General features: G+C 48.5%; 4 protein-coding genes across 4 annotated transcripts; 1 reads left to right on the top strand and 3 right to left on the bottom strand.

Moving 5' to 3' along the window:
* Nucleotides 1–1,749: 1,749 nt before the first annotated feature.
* Nucleotides 1,750–3,490, top strand: N7509_001223 (SMI1/KNR4 family protein; the record flags this gene model as incomplete). The annotated part of the gene is made up of 2 exons (XM_056625860.1): nt 1,750–1,760; nt 1,876–3,490. The coding sequence occupies 2 exons, from the start codon at nt 1,750–1,752 to the stop codon at nt 3,488–3,490; spliced, it is 1,626 nt and encodes a 541-aa protein (XP_056494442.1).
* A 2,590-nt stretch (nt 3,491–6,080) lies between these two features.
* Nucleotides 6,081–9,510, bottom strand: N7509_001224 (ankyrin repeat domain-containing protein; the record flags this gene model as incomplete). The annotated part of the gene is made up of 5 exons (XM_056625861.1): nt 6,081–7,500; nt 7,555–7,950; nt 8,027–8,399; nt 8,493–8,911; nt 8,966–9,510. The coding sequence occupies 5 exons, from the start codon at nt 9,508–9,510 to the stop codon at nt 6,081–6,083; spliced, it is 3,153 nt and encodes a 1,050-aa protein (XP_056494443.1).
* A 2,224-nt stretch (nt 9,511–11,734) lies between these two features.
* N7509_001225 (uncharacterized protein) lies at nt 11,735–12,070 on the bottom strand (the record flags this gene model as incomplete). Its single annotated transcript, XM_056625862.1, has 1 exon — nt 11,735–12,070. One exon carries the CDS (start codon nt 12,068–12,070, stop codon nt 11,735–11,737), a length of 336 nt encoding a protein of 111 aa, XP_056494444.1.
* A 1,280-nt stretch (nt 12,071–13,350) lies between these two features.
* Nucleotides 13,351–13,699, bottom strand: N7509_001226 (uncharacterized protein; the record flags this gene model as incomplete). Its single annotated transcript, XM_056625863.1, has 2 exons — nt 13,351–13,528; nt 13,569–13,699. The coding sequence occupies 2 exons, from the start codon at nt 13,697–13,699 to the stop codon at nt 13,351–13,353; spliced, it is 309 nt and encodes a 102-aa protein (XP_056494445.1).
* Nucleotides 13,700–14,582: the final 883 nt, after the last annotated feature.

Genomic DNA, 14,582 nt, shown 5'->3' on the forward strand with positions numbered 1-14,582 from the left:
TATATATGTGTCTAGTAGTAGTGGAATTTAGGTGCTTTTAGACGGGACCTGCCAGTCGATCGTATTAGTACAGTAGTCAAATTCCAACCACCCAGGTCACGGTGCCTGAACTTGAAGCAACGAGGTTCCAGTTTCAGTTTCCCGGTGTGTCTTGATGGGACGGGTATATCCCAGGAGCAAGATCCATCGATAATGCCGTTGGAACCTAAAACCCACCACTAGTTAGTACGAGTAGTACATTTCCAACGTTTGCTAGTATTATTGTGAGCTATATCACTATACTCAATCCAATCTACGGATGGTTTATGTTCTAGGGGTTCTATTCAAGTTTCTATACCAGTAAGTATTAGCACTGCTATTAGCGACCGGCCATGCCTGGTATGGATACCATAGTAGAACCTTTAGTATGTAAGTATGCCAAGTACATCGAAGAGCCAGCCACACCGTTCGAATTCAAACTTTGTTTAACTGGGGCCCTGGAGGTGCACTAGCACTAGCCACTCCTCGTAGCCACTCAACGGTCGTCGGGCTCGAATGAAATGCGAAATCAGAAGTTAGATGGAGACACTGGGCTGGCTTGCCGATCTTAATTACACTTAGGCTAGTCAGGGTCTTGAGTATACATGTACCAGAGGAGAGGAGGGTATAAGCGAGTAGTAGTCTACTCTGTCTTCACAGATAACTATCGTATATAATAGCTTGTACTATGATAGTACGAGTACTCCATGAATGTATAGGAGTGGAGTGGAGTGTACCTGGAGTACACAACTACCGTGTGTAACTCCCAGTACACCCACCGGATGCAAGTGTGGACATGCATGGACTGGCAGTACGTAGCACCACCCCTTAATCTGGTCCGACGCCACTTGCATTCTCCACTTTTTGTCGCCTGGCCCTGGACTGGCCTTGCCCTTTTGCTAATTTTATCTCTTCAATCGGAGAAATCAATGGAACTTGAATGGAAACTGGGAACTTGGTCTGTTCCTTGAAGTTTGAGTTTCTCCTGGGATTTCCCGGTGGAATCGAGTCAAGCTTTTGTCCCTGTTTCCATTTTCCCAGTGTGTGTGGTTTATTGTCCCCTCTCCTACTTCGTACCGTACCTCAATGCCGACCGACACCCCGGAGATCCGATCCTCGTCGATCTTGTCTCGGTCTTGATGAAGTTTAATTCGGCAGAGTAGGCAGGACGCCACGGGCTGGTGGCTGAGGGCGGAGGTCTGCGGTCTGAGGTCATGACAGGCTGTCTTTGAGGGAGGATTGAGTGGCTGCTGGCTGCTGGCCGCTGGCTGGCTGCTCTTTGGCTGCATTGGGCTGTTGTGTAAACAGGTACCATGCGATGCGTCGAGTATGGCTGGCTGGCTCCGGAGTTCCCCCACCACAATTATAGAATCAAGAAAGTGAGAGCACGAGTATTCTCACTGTCTGTACTCTGTCGATAGTAGATAGACACCGGTATGCATACCGTCATGATCTGCATGCCCAAGCTGGATGCGGCCAGGGGGGGGGATGTAGTCACCAAATCACGGGGAAGTCTCCCAGTACTGGAGTGCCTGCTAGTAGTGTATGCTGTGACTGCGCAAAAAATATGCTCGGGCTCCTTCCTTTTGCTCTCCACTCCTCCTCACCCTCGACATCACTCTACTTCTACTTCTACTACTACCCTCACTTCTTACACTCACTCTCCTCCTACTCTTCACTTCGCCCTGTCATGATCCCTGCTCCCGCTGTTTAATTCTTTCTTCCGACACCATGGCGAATGCGTACGTCTCCCCGTCCCCGTCCCCGTCCTGTCCCTATCCCCCTCCGGCCACCATCACCACCACCTCATCTTCAGGATTCCCTCGCCTCCTATCCTCTGTCTAACATGTCTCTCAGTTTCGGTACGGCATGGCGCTCCTTTTGGCATACCATGACCTCCTATGACCGTCATGCCTCCCACGATTCCCCCTACCGCACTGGCCGACACGTCCCCCTCAGTCAAAGTCGCCATGAACCTCTCACATCCATTGCCACCAGCGCGCTCGAGTCTCGTCCCGACCTGTCGAGCCCGTACGATGATGATTCCTCCAAGGGAATCACAACCGTCCAAGCCAACGAACTAGACGGTTCCCCGACCGACGTAGACTCCCCAGCCCGCCCTTACTCCCCCGGCATGAGGTCATTCACATCGCAACAACGGAGATCAAACGACCAGGATGGCCCCGGCGAGATTCAAATGCAGAGTTTCCACGACGGTGCCCCTCCGCCTCCGCCCGTCGCTCACTCCTGGAGGAAGATCGAGCGCTGGCTCGAGCACAATTATGAAGAATTGCTGGATCAACTTGGCGAGGGATGCACCCAGAACGACATTAACGAATTAGAACACGAGCTGGACTGCTCCCTACCATTGGAAGTGCGTGAGTCTCTCATGCTTCACGATGGTCAAGAGCGCCCCGGTCTGCCCACGGGTCTCCTGTTCAGCTGCATGCTTCTGGATTGCGAGGAGATCGTGCAAGAGCGCACCAACTGGAAGACCGTCAACGAGGAATATCTCAGCTCAGCCCAAGTCCACAATGCCCCCATCTCGAGCTCCGCCGCCGGTCCCTCCTCCGCAGCCCAACAGCCGCCAACAATGTGGCGAAACGACCTCCTCGATCGCCAAGACTCACAACCCCCCGGCGCCGTGCAAAAGGCCTACGCCCACCCAGCCTGGATCCCCCTGGCCCGCGACTGGGGCGGCAACCACCTCGCCATCGACCTGGCGCCCGGACCTGCCGGAAAATGGGGCCAGGTCATCATTTTCGGCCGCGACTACGACTGTAAATATGTGGTCGCTCGATCCTGGGCTGCCTTCCTGGCCGTTTTCGCCGATGACCTCTGCAGCGGGAAGACGATTGTGGACGAGGAGACCAACGAGTTGAAATTGAAGGAATTCAAATCCCAAAACGTCGAACCCCCATACCTGGAGATCTTGCGCTGGAGGACCGATCAGAAGTACGGCCGTCGTCAACCGCGCCGCCGCGGTGGTCCAAATGGTCCCAACGGTCTCGGCGTAAATGCATCAGGAAAGGGCTCATCTTCCAAGGATTCACCATACGGTAGCCCGACACGCGCTGAAGAACGTGGTCGTTCCCCGCACCGTTTCCCGAACCGTGGCCCTGCGCAAAGTCCTAAGACCCCATTCGGCGTGTCGAGCCCGTTAGCCCGTGTTACAGAGACGGAGGAATCTTCTAGCCCTATCGCTACATCCGGCCCGACGATCTCAGAGGATCCTAAGGAAAATGGAAAGGACAAGCAAACACAGCAGCAAACGGAGGATTTGATGGAGGTGGCTACGCCGCAAATTTCCAATAAGGAGAATGAGGGATTCCCTGTCCCGGGCAAGGCGGCTGAGTCGAGCGCTAAGTCAGAGGGCGAGAAGGTGGAAAAGGAGGGCGAGAATGGTGAGGCTAGTTCATCGAGTGTTGCTGATTCGGAAGTTCTGGGGGAAATGAAGAATGTGGCTATTTAAAATGATCAGAAAGGAACAAAATGAAAACGTTCTCTTCTCTGCCACTTTTTTCTTCCCCAGCTCTTCCCCAGCTCTTCATCTCGAGATATCATGCACACTCAGACTCGGACCCTGCTCCCCTTTTCCCATCTTCTCTCTCTTCCTCTTCCCTCCACCTTCTCATATTCTATTCACCCCCTAGGACACTAAGGCGTCAATGACGATTTGGATCTATGTGACACTGTTCTTTCTTCTTCTTGCCTCTGCTTCAAGTTCCCTCTTCATCCCATTCCGTTCCCGTGTATAGAATTTTCCATTTCCATTTCCATTTTCATTTCCTGCTCCTACCCGTCCTCTTCGGCCTCTTGTCCTGTCCTGGTTTTGTGTTGTGTGACTAGCCTGGCATTGGCATTTGTTGTAACTCTAGGGAGCTCTTGTTTTCATCTTTTCGCTCCAAGTTTTTGACTGTTGTTGTCTTTGTGTTTTGGTTTGTGCTGGCTGGTTCGCTTACGGTCTACTTACTCTGTCTTCATCCCTGACTAGTCTCGTCTTGTCTGGTCCCGTCTCTGTTGCACACATTATTTGCCTGTAATTCTATCATGATGCAGTTTTAGTTTCGAGGTCTTCCTTTTATATTGGAGATTCAATTCATTCTGGTTTGGTGTGTTTTGGTTCTCATTAGGTTTTGGTGCTGGTTTATATTTTTGGTACGGTTTTATAGATTTGAAGGTTGTCTGGGCTGGGAGTTGGCCCCTTGAGGGGGTGTTTTAAGGGTAATGTAGTAGGCTTCTTATGGCTGGTGGTGAAGAAAGATCGGCGCGTGGCATCCATCCCATGCTAGATTTTGTTTATCTATATCCACTGGAATAGATTTCATAGATGTGATACTGGTAGCCTTGAAATAATTTCAGTCGATATAGATATATGACCTCTGCTGGATTGAATATAAGACTGTACTGGCCTGACAGCTGCCAGGTGTACTGCAACCACATGACGAGGCTGGGTGTTTTGGGTTTGGGGCTGGAAACGTGACATCAATGAGGATATTATATTCAAGTTCTAAAGATGACTGAAAGATACCTTGCCACCCGCCAGTAAGTCTAGAATACATGGCAATATAGTCGTCCCGACTACAGGTAGCTCTACGTAGGGGATTTCCTATGACGGGTGAGGCTTTCCCCTTTGAACTGCCACCTCTTAGTGCGGACGCTCAGACTCAGGCTCACTAAGTCTCAGTCCGGGCTCAGAGTCTGTAAGCTGTGTAAGTAAATCACGTAACAGGCGTTCAGAGTCAGTGATCGCTCACTGACTCACTCAGTAACTCTGACTAAAGGATCACTGCTTGCTCAGAGACCCTCTGAAGCTATCTATTGAGCACCCAGGCCAAGCTAAGGCTATACTAAAATAGGTACTCACACCATATTGCTTTTGGTATAGTAATTTTGGGTCTTTGTTTAGGGTGTGCTGGTAGTCCTAGCGTCTCGAGAGACACATACGAAGCTTATCATAATGTTTAATATTATTTGATGGCCAATTAACACTAACAGTAAGTAAAGGGTTTATTCATTATACAGTAACAAGAATATTAGCTATTTCTCCTATAGTAGCAGGCCAAGGCACGGCTCCACAAAAATTCATAGAGAAGATCCATTCAACAAGCGAATCCTCTTCGAGGTCAGTTAATTTACACAAATTTTGCGCATATATCGATGCATGCTGTTATCCCATTCACGTGAGTAGCTAGGGCTGTATAGGGTATTACATATAGCTTTGCTGCTGCATGAGTAGATTTGACGCGGCCATTTTTAATATCATTAAGGGCTAATAAGATCTTGCCTCCTTGATTGGCCGATTTCTGCCGAGATCCAGAGCGAACTGGCGGCATGGTAGGTGGTTGAAGTAGGTAGGTAGGTAGGAAGGTGCGATTTTGGATGGGGTGTACAGCTCGCGTGTGTACAGCCCGCTTGTGAATTACGTTAATGCCAGGCCGACTTTGATCAATAGCGTATTACCATGGCCCTCACCAAATACCGTCATGGAAGTCCTTTTTACCGCCAAAAAAAGCTTCTCAGCCTTCTCCTATCGGCCCTGGTTCATATGATTTATAGTACTATTGGCAGAGAGTCTGTATAGCCCCATAATGGTCCCAAGATGGAACACAAGAAATACTTCTTATTTGTGAACTCTCCAAAAGGTGTCTCTCTGCACGGTATGATTTTTCTGTAGTAGCGTCTTGTCTGGGGCTACACATGTCCGTATCCATTCTCAACGGGTGCCCATGATCGCGTAGATTTCACAGGGGAATAACCTACGATCTGTGCGTTTCGTTTCCCCACTACACTAAGTCGAAGGGGAATTCGCGGCCGTCCCAACCACGGTTGATGATTGCATAAGAGGAGCGCAATAGCGATAACCGCCTGAATTATGCATCTTGGCCAGTTATTTCTCGGTAATTGCATGATATCCCGATACAAACCGCTGCTCAGACTCAGCATTTTTCACCCATGGTTGTTACTTCGGGTAGCCACGCCCAGAATGTGCAAAAGCAAAAAGTGTGATGGTGCCTAAAGCTAAGTAATAGCGGCACACCGTGTGGAGGTCAGAGAACGAATTATTGAGTTTTATTAAAAGGCTCTGAGTCTATGGGACGATATTTCTCCACCGGGCTTGAAGTATTAGAGGGGGACTGCTTTGAAAACGATATCTCAGCGCCTCTTCTTTGGAGAATTTTGACAATCTCTTGATGGCCTCTCTGAGAGGCGATCTGGAGAGCGTTACCGTAGCGGCCACCCTGCGCGTTAACATCTGCTCCCTTATCCAAGAGCAGTTTGACAATCTGTTGATGGCCTTCTAATGAGGCCGCTTGGAGAGCGTTGCCGTAGTGACCGCCCGGCGCGTTGACGTCTGCTCCCTTGTCCAAGAGTAGTTTGACAGTCTCTTGACAGCCTTTTTCTAGAGCGGCATACAGAACATTGCCATAGCGACCACTGTGCGCGTTGATGTCCACACCTGTATCCAGAAGTAATATGATTATTTCTTGATAGCCTCTCTCTAAGGCGGCATACAGAGCGTTGCCGTAGTGGCCGCTCGGAGCGTTGACGTCGGCTCCCTTATCCAAGAGCAGTTTGACAATCTCTTGATGCCCTTCTAACGAGGCAGCCTGGAGAGCGTTGCCGAACTCACCACCCTGTGCGTTGACATCCGCTCCCTTGTCCAAGAGTAGTTCGGCGATCTCTTGATGCCCTTCTAACGAGGCAGCCTGGAGAGCGTTGCCGTAACGGCCGCCCTGTGCATTAACATCCGCTCCCTTACAAATAAGAACTCGTGTAGGCACTACGAGCCCACTCATGCAAGCATAGTAAAGCCTTGAACCCCTCGGAGGGCCAGGCTCATTGTCCCAACTCCTATCAGCCTGATATAAACGAGCCCATCGCTGGAATGTCGCTTCCTTTTCGAGGAAGCTGACTATCTCTCGTACTATTTCTTCAGAAGCAGGGGCTAAGGCAGCAAACCCTGTCCAGATTTCCGCGGCATATCTCGCCATCGGAAAATCCCGTTTTACCTCTCTGTAGGTACTATTGATCTCTGCGAGGTAGATTAAGCATGTCCTCACGATAGAAATACTAGCAGTCCTGATCCTGAAATGATCTTCCCCGAGAAGGAACTCTTTCACGGAAAAGTGGGCAAGATGTAGCTCTTTATCGGTGGCGTGAACGACTATCAAACCGGGACAGTAATCCAAAATATCAGTCTCGCAAAACAACCGCCGCTTGATATTAAACCCTTGCGACTCGTTTTCAATCTGCGTCGCTATAACCTCTTTAGCCTCGGCTACCTTGAGAGGTCGCTTGGAATGTACTAGGAATTGTAGGAGGCGTATCGCGTCACTTTCTAGCTCAGTAGGTATGCTTTTAACCATGCGCTCGTAGGTCTCATTAAGATTCCGAGGCAAAGATTCGAGAGCCTCCTCTATAGCTGCCTCGTGACGACACCGACCCAGACTATCCAGTTGACAGGACGCCCATCTAAACCTAATAAGGCGTTAGCAACATATTAGTGCTTCGATCTAAGTATTGATATCTCACATCCCGTCGGCCCCGTCGCCAACCTTTCTCCGGATCTCTTCGAGGAGATTTGGGGATAATGCTTTCTCTGTAAAATCACGTCGTTGGAAAAGTTGTGTTGTAACCCACAATTGGATGTCGGAGTTAATAGCCTGCTTATCAAGTGATAGGCAATTCTCCTCCCCTATTAAAAAGGGAATATGGCGTATAAACTCAGATTCGGGTCGACTGGTAAAAAGTAGCTGGACATGAATCAACTCTGGCCTAGATACTATATCTTTGATCCACTCGAGAACATCACCCCTTGTTTTCGATTCATCCAATGCGTCTAGAATGACACAAACCTTCCTCTGGGCTACGAGCATCTTGAAAACAATAGCCCAGAGCCCCCCTCGTCGTAGGTTGGTCATTACCATTCTGGTGTGCTTGAATTAAAGTATCAAGGTGAACTATAGAGTCAGCCCCACCTAGGTAAAGTTGGAAAGCAAGCGACCGTAGCATGCCATCTAAGGTCTGCTTTGTTATGTCGCTAAAGTCAAAGAAGAAGCTAAGGATAAGACCGTCGTTTTCCTTCACGAGATGATCAAGCACATTCGCACTAAGAACCGTCTTTCCACATCCTGCGAGCCCGTGCAGCCATAACTGTCGACGTGACCCCGAGTGCCACGACTGGAAGACGGAGTTTTTGAAGAGCCACGTGCCTGTCCCCTCGTGGCGCAGTGTTCTCGCCCGGTTGGCGTTTGTAGACGGATCAGGGGGACAAAGCCAGCGCTTGATCTTATCACTGTGAAGGACAGATCTGATGGAATCGGTAGTAGCCTTTGTGGCAACTGTCGTTTGCTGCACGCTATCGACCTGTTCTTGCACTGCTCGCAGTCAGGAAATATTCCAAGTTATAGTGATACCTGCTGGTACTTGCGAAACCGGCAGCTGGTATAGTCAGGAAGGTAGCTACTAACCGTTTTCTAATACGGCCTTCTCGGCATCAACAACGCTTGGCTGCACACATCCCAAAAGTTCCTTTGCATATGCAGCGGCAACGGTTGCAGCGTATTCTTGCCAGGAATCTTCTTCTTCCAAGTCCGCATAGTCACAAATTCCTCGGATAACAATACAGGGGAAGTCATTCATGAGCCCAGCTGCCTCCATCTCTAAGCATAGCAAGTGACCACCAAAGACCTTATCGAGAGAGTCTCGCGACTTGGCATCCTTGACCACTTTATTTCCGGACGCGATCAGGCCATGGTGCACCCTGACTTCTCTTCGGGTCCTTGTCACTTCTGTCTTCTCTGGTAAATACCCACTCTCCTTATTTACAGGACTAGTAGCCCACAGACCAAGAAGATATGCGACAATTATGATGATCGCCTGCCAGAACCTAGATAGGAAGTGGACTTCGCTCAGAGTCCGATGCACCCTCTCGGATACTAACAATGGGTCTTCCAAGCACTCACACCTGGTATATTTCGGCACCAGTCGCGGAAATTTCCTTTCCACATCATCGAGGTACTCATTTATCTTCGATCCGTACATCTCATACTTACTTTTCAGCAGATTCGATGCATTGATTAGTGCGTTCGGAGGTCTGTTTAGTGAGCCCGTATGGACAAAACGCCCACCCTCTTCCAGCTTCCCCATATCCCATTGTACCACCCCGTGATAGTCGGCAATAGGTTGGCTGACAACCACATCACCTAGACTGACCTTCGACGGAATTCCGCCGCCAACTCCTACCAGAAGCCCAAACCTTATCGATTGGAACGTATTTATCATCGAGGTCGCGACGGTCGCGGCAGTGTGGGTTCCCATATTAGGGAGGCAGGCTATGACGACGTTGTGGCCGCATATTGAGCCAAGGGCATATGTATTATGGTCATTGTGAGGGATCGGAAGAGCTTCGTGCTCTTCATCTAGCATGACTCTGGCTGCGGTTTGTTTTTTTCGGAAGGGCGCACACCCACCCGATGGTATAGGCATCGTGTCGGAGTCGTTTTTGGCATGGCGATGTTTGGGGTCTAGTTTTGTTTTGTGCTAGTATGGATTGCTCTGGCTGAGATAGGAGGGTCTCAGCCATATCGGATGAAAAATAACTCGACTACGCAGACTGTTCAGACGCGCAAGATTGTACTCAATATGTCAGTCAAGCACTCTCTCTTCCTGCATACCCAGAGGTCTTGGTCGATCTGGTCCAGAAGGAAGGTGTCACAAAGTGGATAGTTAATGGGTTAGGCAGACGTCAAGGAGTAGCTGTTTCTTGATGTGGTTCGTGACGAGACCCTCAGCTGGATTACAACGAGCTGAAAGAGGCGCATGTCCTCAGCCTCATAATCATGTGACTCCAGCGCACTAAGCCAGAAATTATCGGTGTCTCTCAACTCACCCACACCGCTCTTATGGTACAGTGAGTCTGCTCATCTTGTTTCTATGCAGTGTGGGGCTAGTGACATTCCCAGGAACATGTCGACCCAGTCCCACCAGTCAGATCGGTTAAAGGGATATTTATCAAATTGTATTTTGTTTTGTATTTTGCCATAGTTAATAGTGTAATTTTGGAACCCTAAGAAATACCGCTAAGAAATATGCCAAAAAACCATAAAATGAATGTAATTTGGGGGCCAAGTAGGTATTTGGGGCATGCCCATTGCACAGGTCTAGTAGGAGATGCGTGTTTATTCGCGAACCAAGAAACTAAATAGATTCAGATGCAGTAAGGTGCACTGGTAGGAGATAGGTTTCGATTTAGTCTATATGGGGAGGGGTAGTATTGACCTAATTAATATATCTTGTTCGGAGGAGAAAATAAGATATGCCCTCAACATAATTGTGAGGCTTGTTATATGCTCTTGCTTCTTGGGATCTGTGACTAGTAGAGGAGCAGGGGAAAGATGTCAAGGTAGTAATCAAATTTCAAGCTCCTGGGAGCAGCAAAGCGTCATGGCCCTATTGCCTGCTCATTGGTCACTGCAAGAAATCTTGCCCTGTCTCCGATCGGAAGAGTTGAAGGATTATTTTTCCTACGAATTATCTTCAGTTACGAGGAGGCTATTGTATTACTACTTACTACTTACTTGTTGACTGATTCGAACACCTGTAGATCTAATTGGAAGTTGTAGAAAATTGGCTCTCTATACTCTCTGGCCTTTGACCTCCGTAAGGAGTAGCATACTAAGACAAACTAGACGAATTGTTCCCAGGAGCTTGCAGACTTCAGCCATTCTAATAGGACTCACATATCGCACTAGCAAGCCTGTAACCTTAGCCCTAGAGGAGCACGGATACTCTTCCAAGATTACTACCTTAAATATAATACACCCTGACATAGAGTATTATCTTCTCCTAAGGTCTACCTATTAAGCGTGACCTACTAACCTTCAGAGCAAATAAGGTCAGGTCTTTGATGAAACTGAAAATCTTGGATCTTTCGTCACACTGGCCCATGAATATAAATTAGATATGAAGCTCTCAGGAAAAACGACAGACCTACCCGGGTCAGCCCTGAGAATAGACTTTCTAATGCGTTCACCGCATCAAGAGATGTCCCCATCCACCCAAGAACCTCCAGCCAATTCAAAGAATGTGTGAAGAGAAACCGCACTACCACATCGTTCTCGTGAAAGATCGCGCCAGATTCCGCAAGATGTGTCACTCAGTACAAACATGCATATTCAATTTCCGGAAGAAACGCATCTCTGTCTCGAGGATACTTTGCGCCGCGAGGCCGAAATTTTGAGTCGTCAGATTTGGGAATATCTCTCTTCAAAACCTTTTGAAGAAGAATTAAACAGCTTTTCAATGCATTCTCGCGGGCCTCTCTTTGATCCACATGGAATCTCTCATCTATGCATTCGCATGCATGTCCGTTTCTCTCATCCTCACACCTGCATTGCACCTTGCTCAGCATGAAGTCCCTGAAAGTGTGATGGTAGATATGGATCTTGTTGATACAGCCATTTGTATCATCTGGAATGCTCGAAATCGATCCCAAGTTGCTTAGTATGTCATGTTCGTCAAATTCTGTCTTATTGGTGATCAGTCTATAGAACGACTGGGGAGGAAGTTGGTCAAATAGCACTACCAGGCTGCCGAGATAATGTCGACGTATCAACTTGGTTCCTTCTCTCAAACGTTTCTGTGTATTGCTTTTGAAATCATGTTGAATGATGCTTTCCCCGATGATAATATCACCAAGGTGAATGTCTGCCTAGTCGGAATTCGTTGGAGTCACCCCACAGATCCCCAAGAGCAACACAAGATTCGCTCCAGGAAAGTTGGTGCGAAAGGTAGACACTACACTTGCGGCCTTTACCTTACCCATCCCCGGCATGTGGGCAAGGACAACTTTGTGCTTCCCGATCAGACCCAGAGTATATGAGTTCCAGTCAATCGGGAGTTGACTGCGTCGAGGTTCTTCTTCGTCTCCCTGGCTTTCTTCCAAGATCTCGTCAAATACCCCCCGAGCTGCCTGCGCCTCTAAGGGGAGCGCGGTAATAATCCCCACAGCGACATCCAAAAACTCATGTTGCTGTTGGCTTGACATGATTCGGAGGACAGCCAAGTGTATTTTGTATAGTCTATTGTTTGGGGAAGTGTAAGATATTGATGGCCCCGGGAGGAATCATGTCGATATGCCTACTCACCGGGGTACTGTGTTGCCCAGGTGATGAGGCTCATGCCTGGATGTGCGACTGGACGCCCGATCTCGATGTTCTTGCATACGGCCGAGATACCGCCACCTTACCAACCTCATTCTTTCCCCTCTCGCTATTTTGACGCTTATTGGTCCAGCGCATTTCTTGGCTCTGCAGCCAGGCACTATCCTTGTCACTATAAACATATTGGATTTGCTGAAGTAGGGTGTGTATGCACGATGGATACGAATCGCACATTTGAAACCTGCAGCACATTGCCTTTCATCACAGTTTAGGTCAAAAACACGCTTGCCTTACATGTAATTGTCTGGACATAACTAACCGCCCGAAACTCCGGCCAAATGCCCGTTTGCGTGTGTGCCTCAGGCCAGAGCGGGCTTTTGGTAACTATATCACCGTGTTTGCACAGGTTGGAGCACTTAGCTTCTTCAGAATTCTCACCTTTCACTATTGTATTTTGCTCTTGTAGGCAATAAATACACGTTCGCAAAAGGTTGCTCAGATACGAGTTCTATATTGTCCTGCCAACCAGACTTGCGGAATCTATCAAGCCAGTTTGCGCTCAAGAGTTTTGAAGAAACCTTTAGTCCATTCGGCTCGGATAGTTTGATGTGGTTTACGAATAGCGACTTGCTCGTATAATCAGTGACGTGAAGAACATATGGGGAGGCAACTTCCCGTAGAAGAAAATGACGAAAATACTCGTCATCAAGTTACATAGTCTTAGTGCATTTATAATTGGCGATGCGGGAAATATTCGAGTCACAACTACCGAACGCTCCGGTCGTACCTTCCATCTTTATAGTGGCCATTCAAGCTGATGCGCTTGCCTTTCACGGTCGTTCTTAAGAGAAAGGGCCTCCAGCCCCCCTGCTTCCTCTACAAATTCCCCTCTACATCAACACCAAGTATCCGCCATGGCTTTATTCTGCGTGTGAACATCGATCTATGAACTTCAGCCAAGCTGAGACCATATATCTCATTGTCAATTTTTACTCATGCAGGGGCAGGGAACTCGCCTCGAGGGTTCGTGGCAAAACAGCCAGCCCTAGAAGGGCTATCCAGAAATCCTCAATCCATGAAGTGGCCGAATATTCGAGCCAGCCTGAAACCATACGCAGAGACAGAATTCAGAGAATCCACTCCCAAAGGCCGAAATTTGATCCTTTTAGTTTCGCAAATCCAGCCTGTGGATATCATCTCGGATTTCCACTTTGGAGATGATGGCATTTCCTGAATCAGGAAAGCCCTGAGACATGGGTGGACTGATATAGATCTGCCGGATACAGGGGAAAGCATCCTCGAACTTAACATTGTGGGGCTGAAATGCATCAAAGAGGAAAGAACTGTTGCGGAAAATTTACAACCCGGTCTATTCCTACTCACCTACGGAGTGGCCATCGGCTCACAAATGTCATGTCAAGCTCATCGACCTTAGTCTGAATATTGCAAGACGAGAACTCGTAAAGGGGTGCCAGCAGATGTACAACGAGTTGAACGTAAGCAGAAACATTCATTTGGATGTTGGTTGCAATCTAACCCTGAACATTCCCAGCGAGCGATTTTCAAATTCCGTGAAGCTTGATCCAATTCATCGGGAGAGTTGAAGTTTATCGGACGAAATGTCCACTTTTTGAAGAATCCACTTCCGGGTCGGGGAATGCCGCAACGATCCTCATGATGGTAGACATCAAGAGCCGTAAAGACTGGAAAACCAACAAGAGACTCGATCGCCAAAATTCCGACTGACTTTTCTCTACCTATGGTCGCAGTTGAGATTGTCAAAGACAGAATCAATTTGCTCCAACGAGAAATTAGAGGCAGCAATCTGCTGGCATACGCCAGCATCGGTGAGATCTCGTGCCTCAAGCGGATCGGCCCAATTCACTCCGTCAAAGACGCAAGGTCGGCCAAACGAACCTCCAAAATGCTTATCCAACCAGAGACTCTTCCGCAACACAGGATCTGGAAGTCATGAGTCGCGAACTACTCAACGAACCACTCAACGGACCACCGGAGAACAAGAAGATTGTGCTCGATATTGGACGCCGAAAACCCCAAGTTTTCTCAATCTTTCATTTCCTTTGTGAGCCCACTGGTTCCTCGGGAGCTTATTCGTGCAATGGCAAATCATTCTCAGAGTTCATTTGAGCATGGATATATTTGTGGACACATGGATTACTCGAGTTAAGGCCAATAGACATGACGCAAACGAGCCACATTTTGACTCTGGCCCGCCTATACCGATTGGCATCCAGGACCCGGCTCTCGATACACGAAGACGAAGACTTGAAGCATCCGAGAACTTGGCCACAAGCCTGGATCTTCTACAGCAACACTATCCTAGGCCTTGGGCCTCAGTTCCAACATGCATTAAAGGTGTATGCTGACGATAGACAA

Source organism: Penicillium cosmopolitanum (genome assembly GCF_028827165.1).
Source record: "Penicillium cosmopolitanum strain IBT 29677 chromosome Unknown utg000003l:1.0-3747932.0:1.0-3751027.0, whole genome shotgun sequence".
Classification (NCBI taxonomy): Eukaryota; Fungi; Ascomycota; class Eurotiomycetes; order Eurotiales; family Aspergillaceae; genus Penicillium; species Penicillium cosmopolitanum.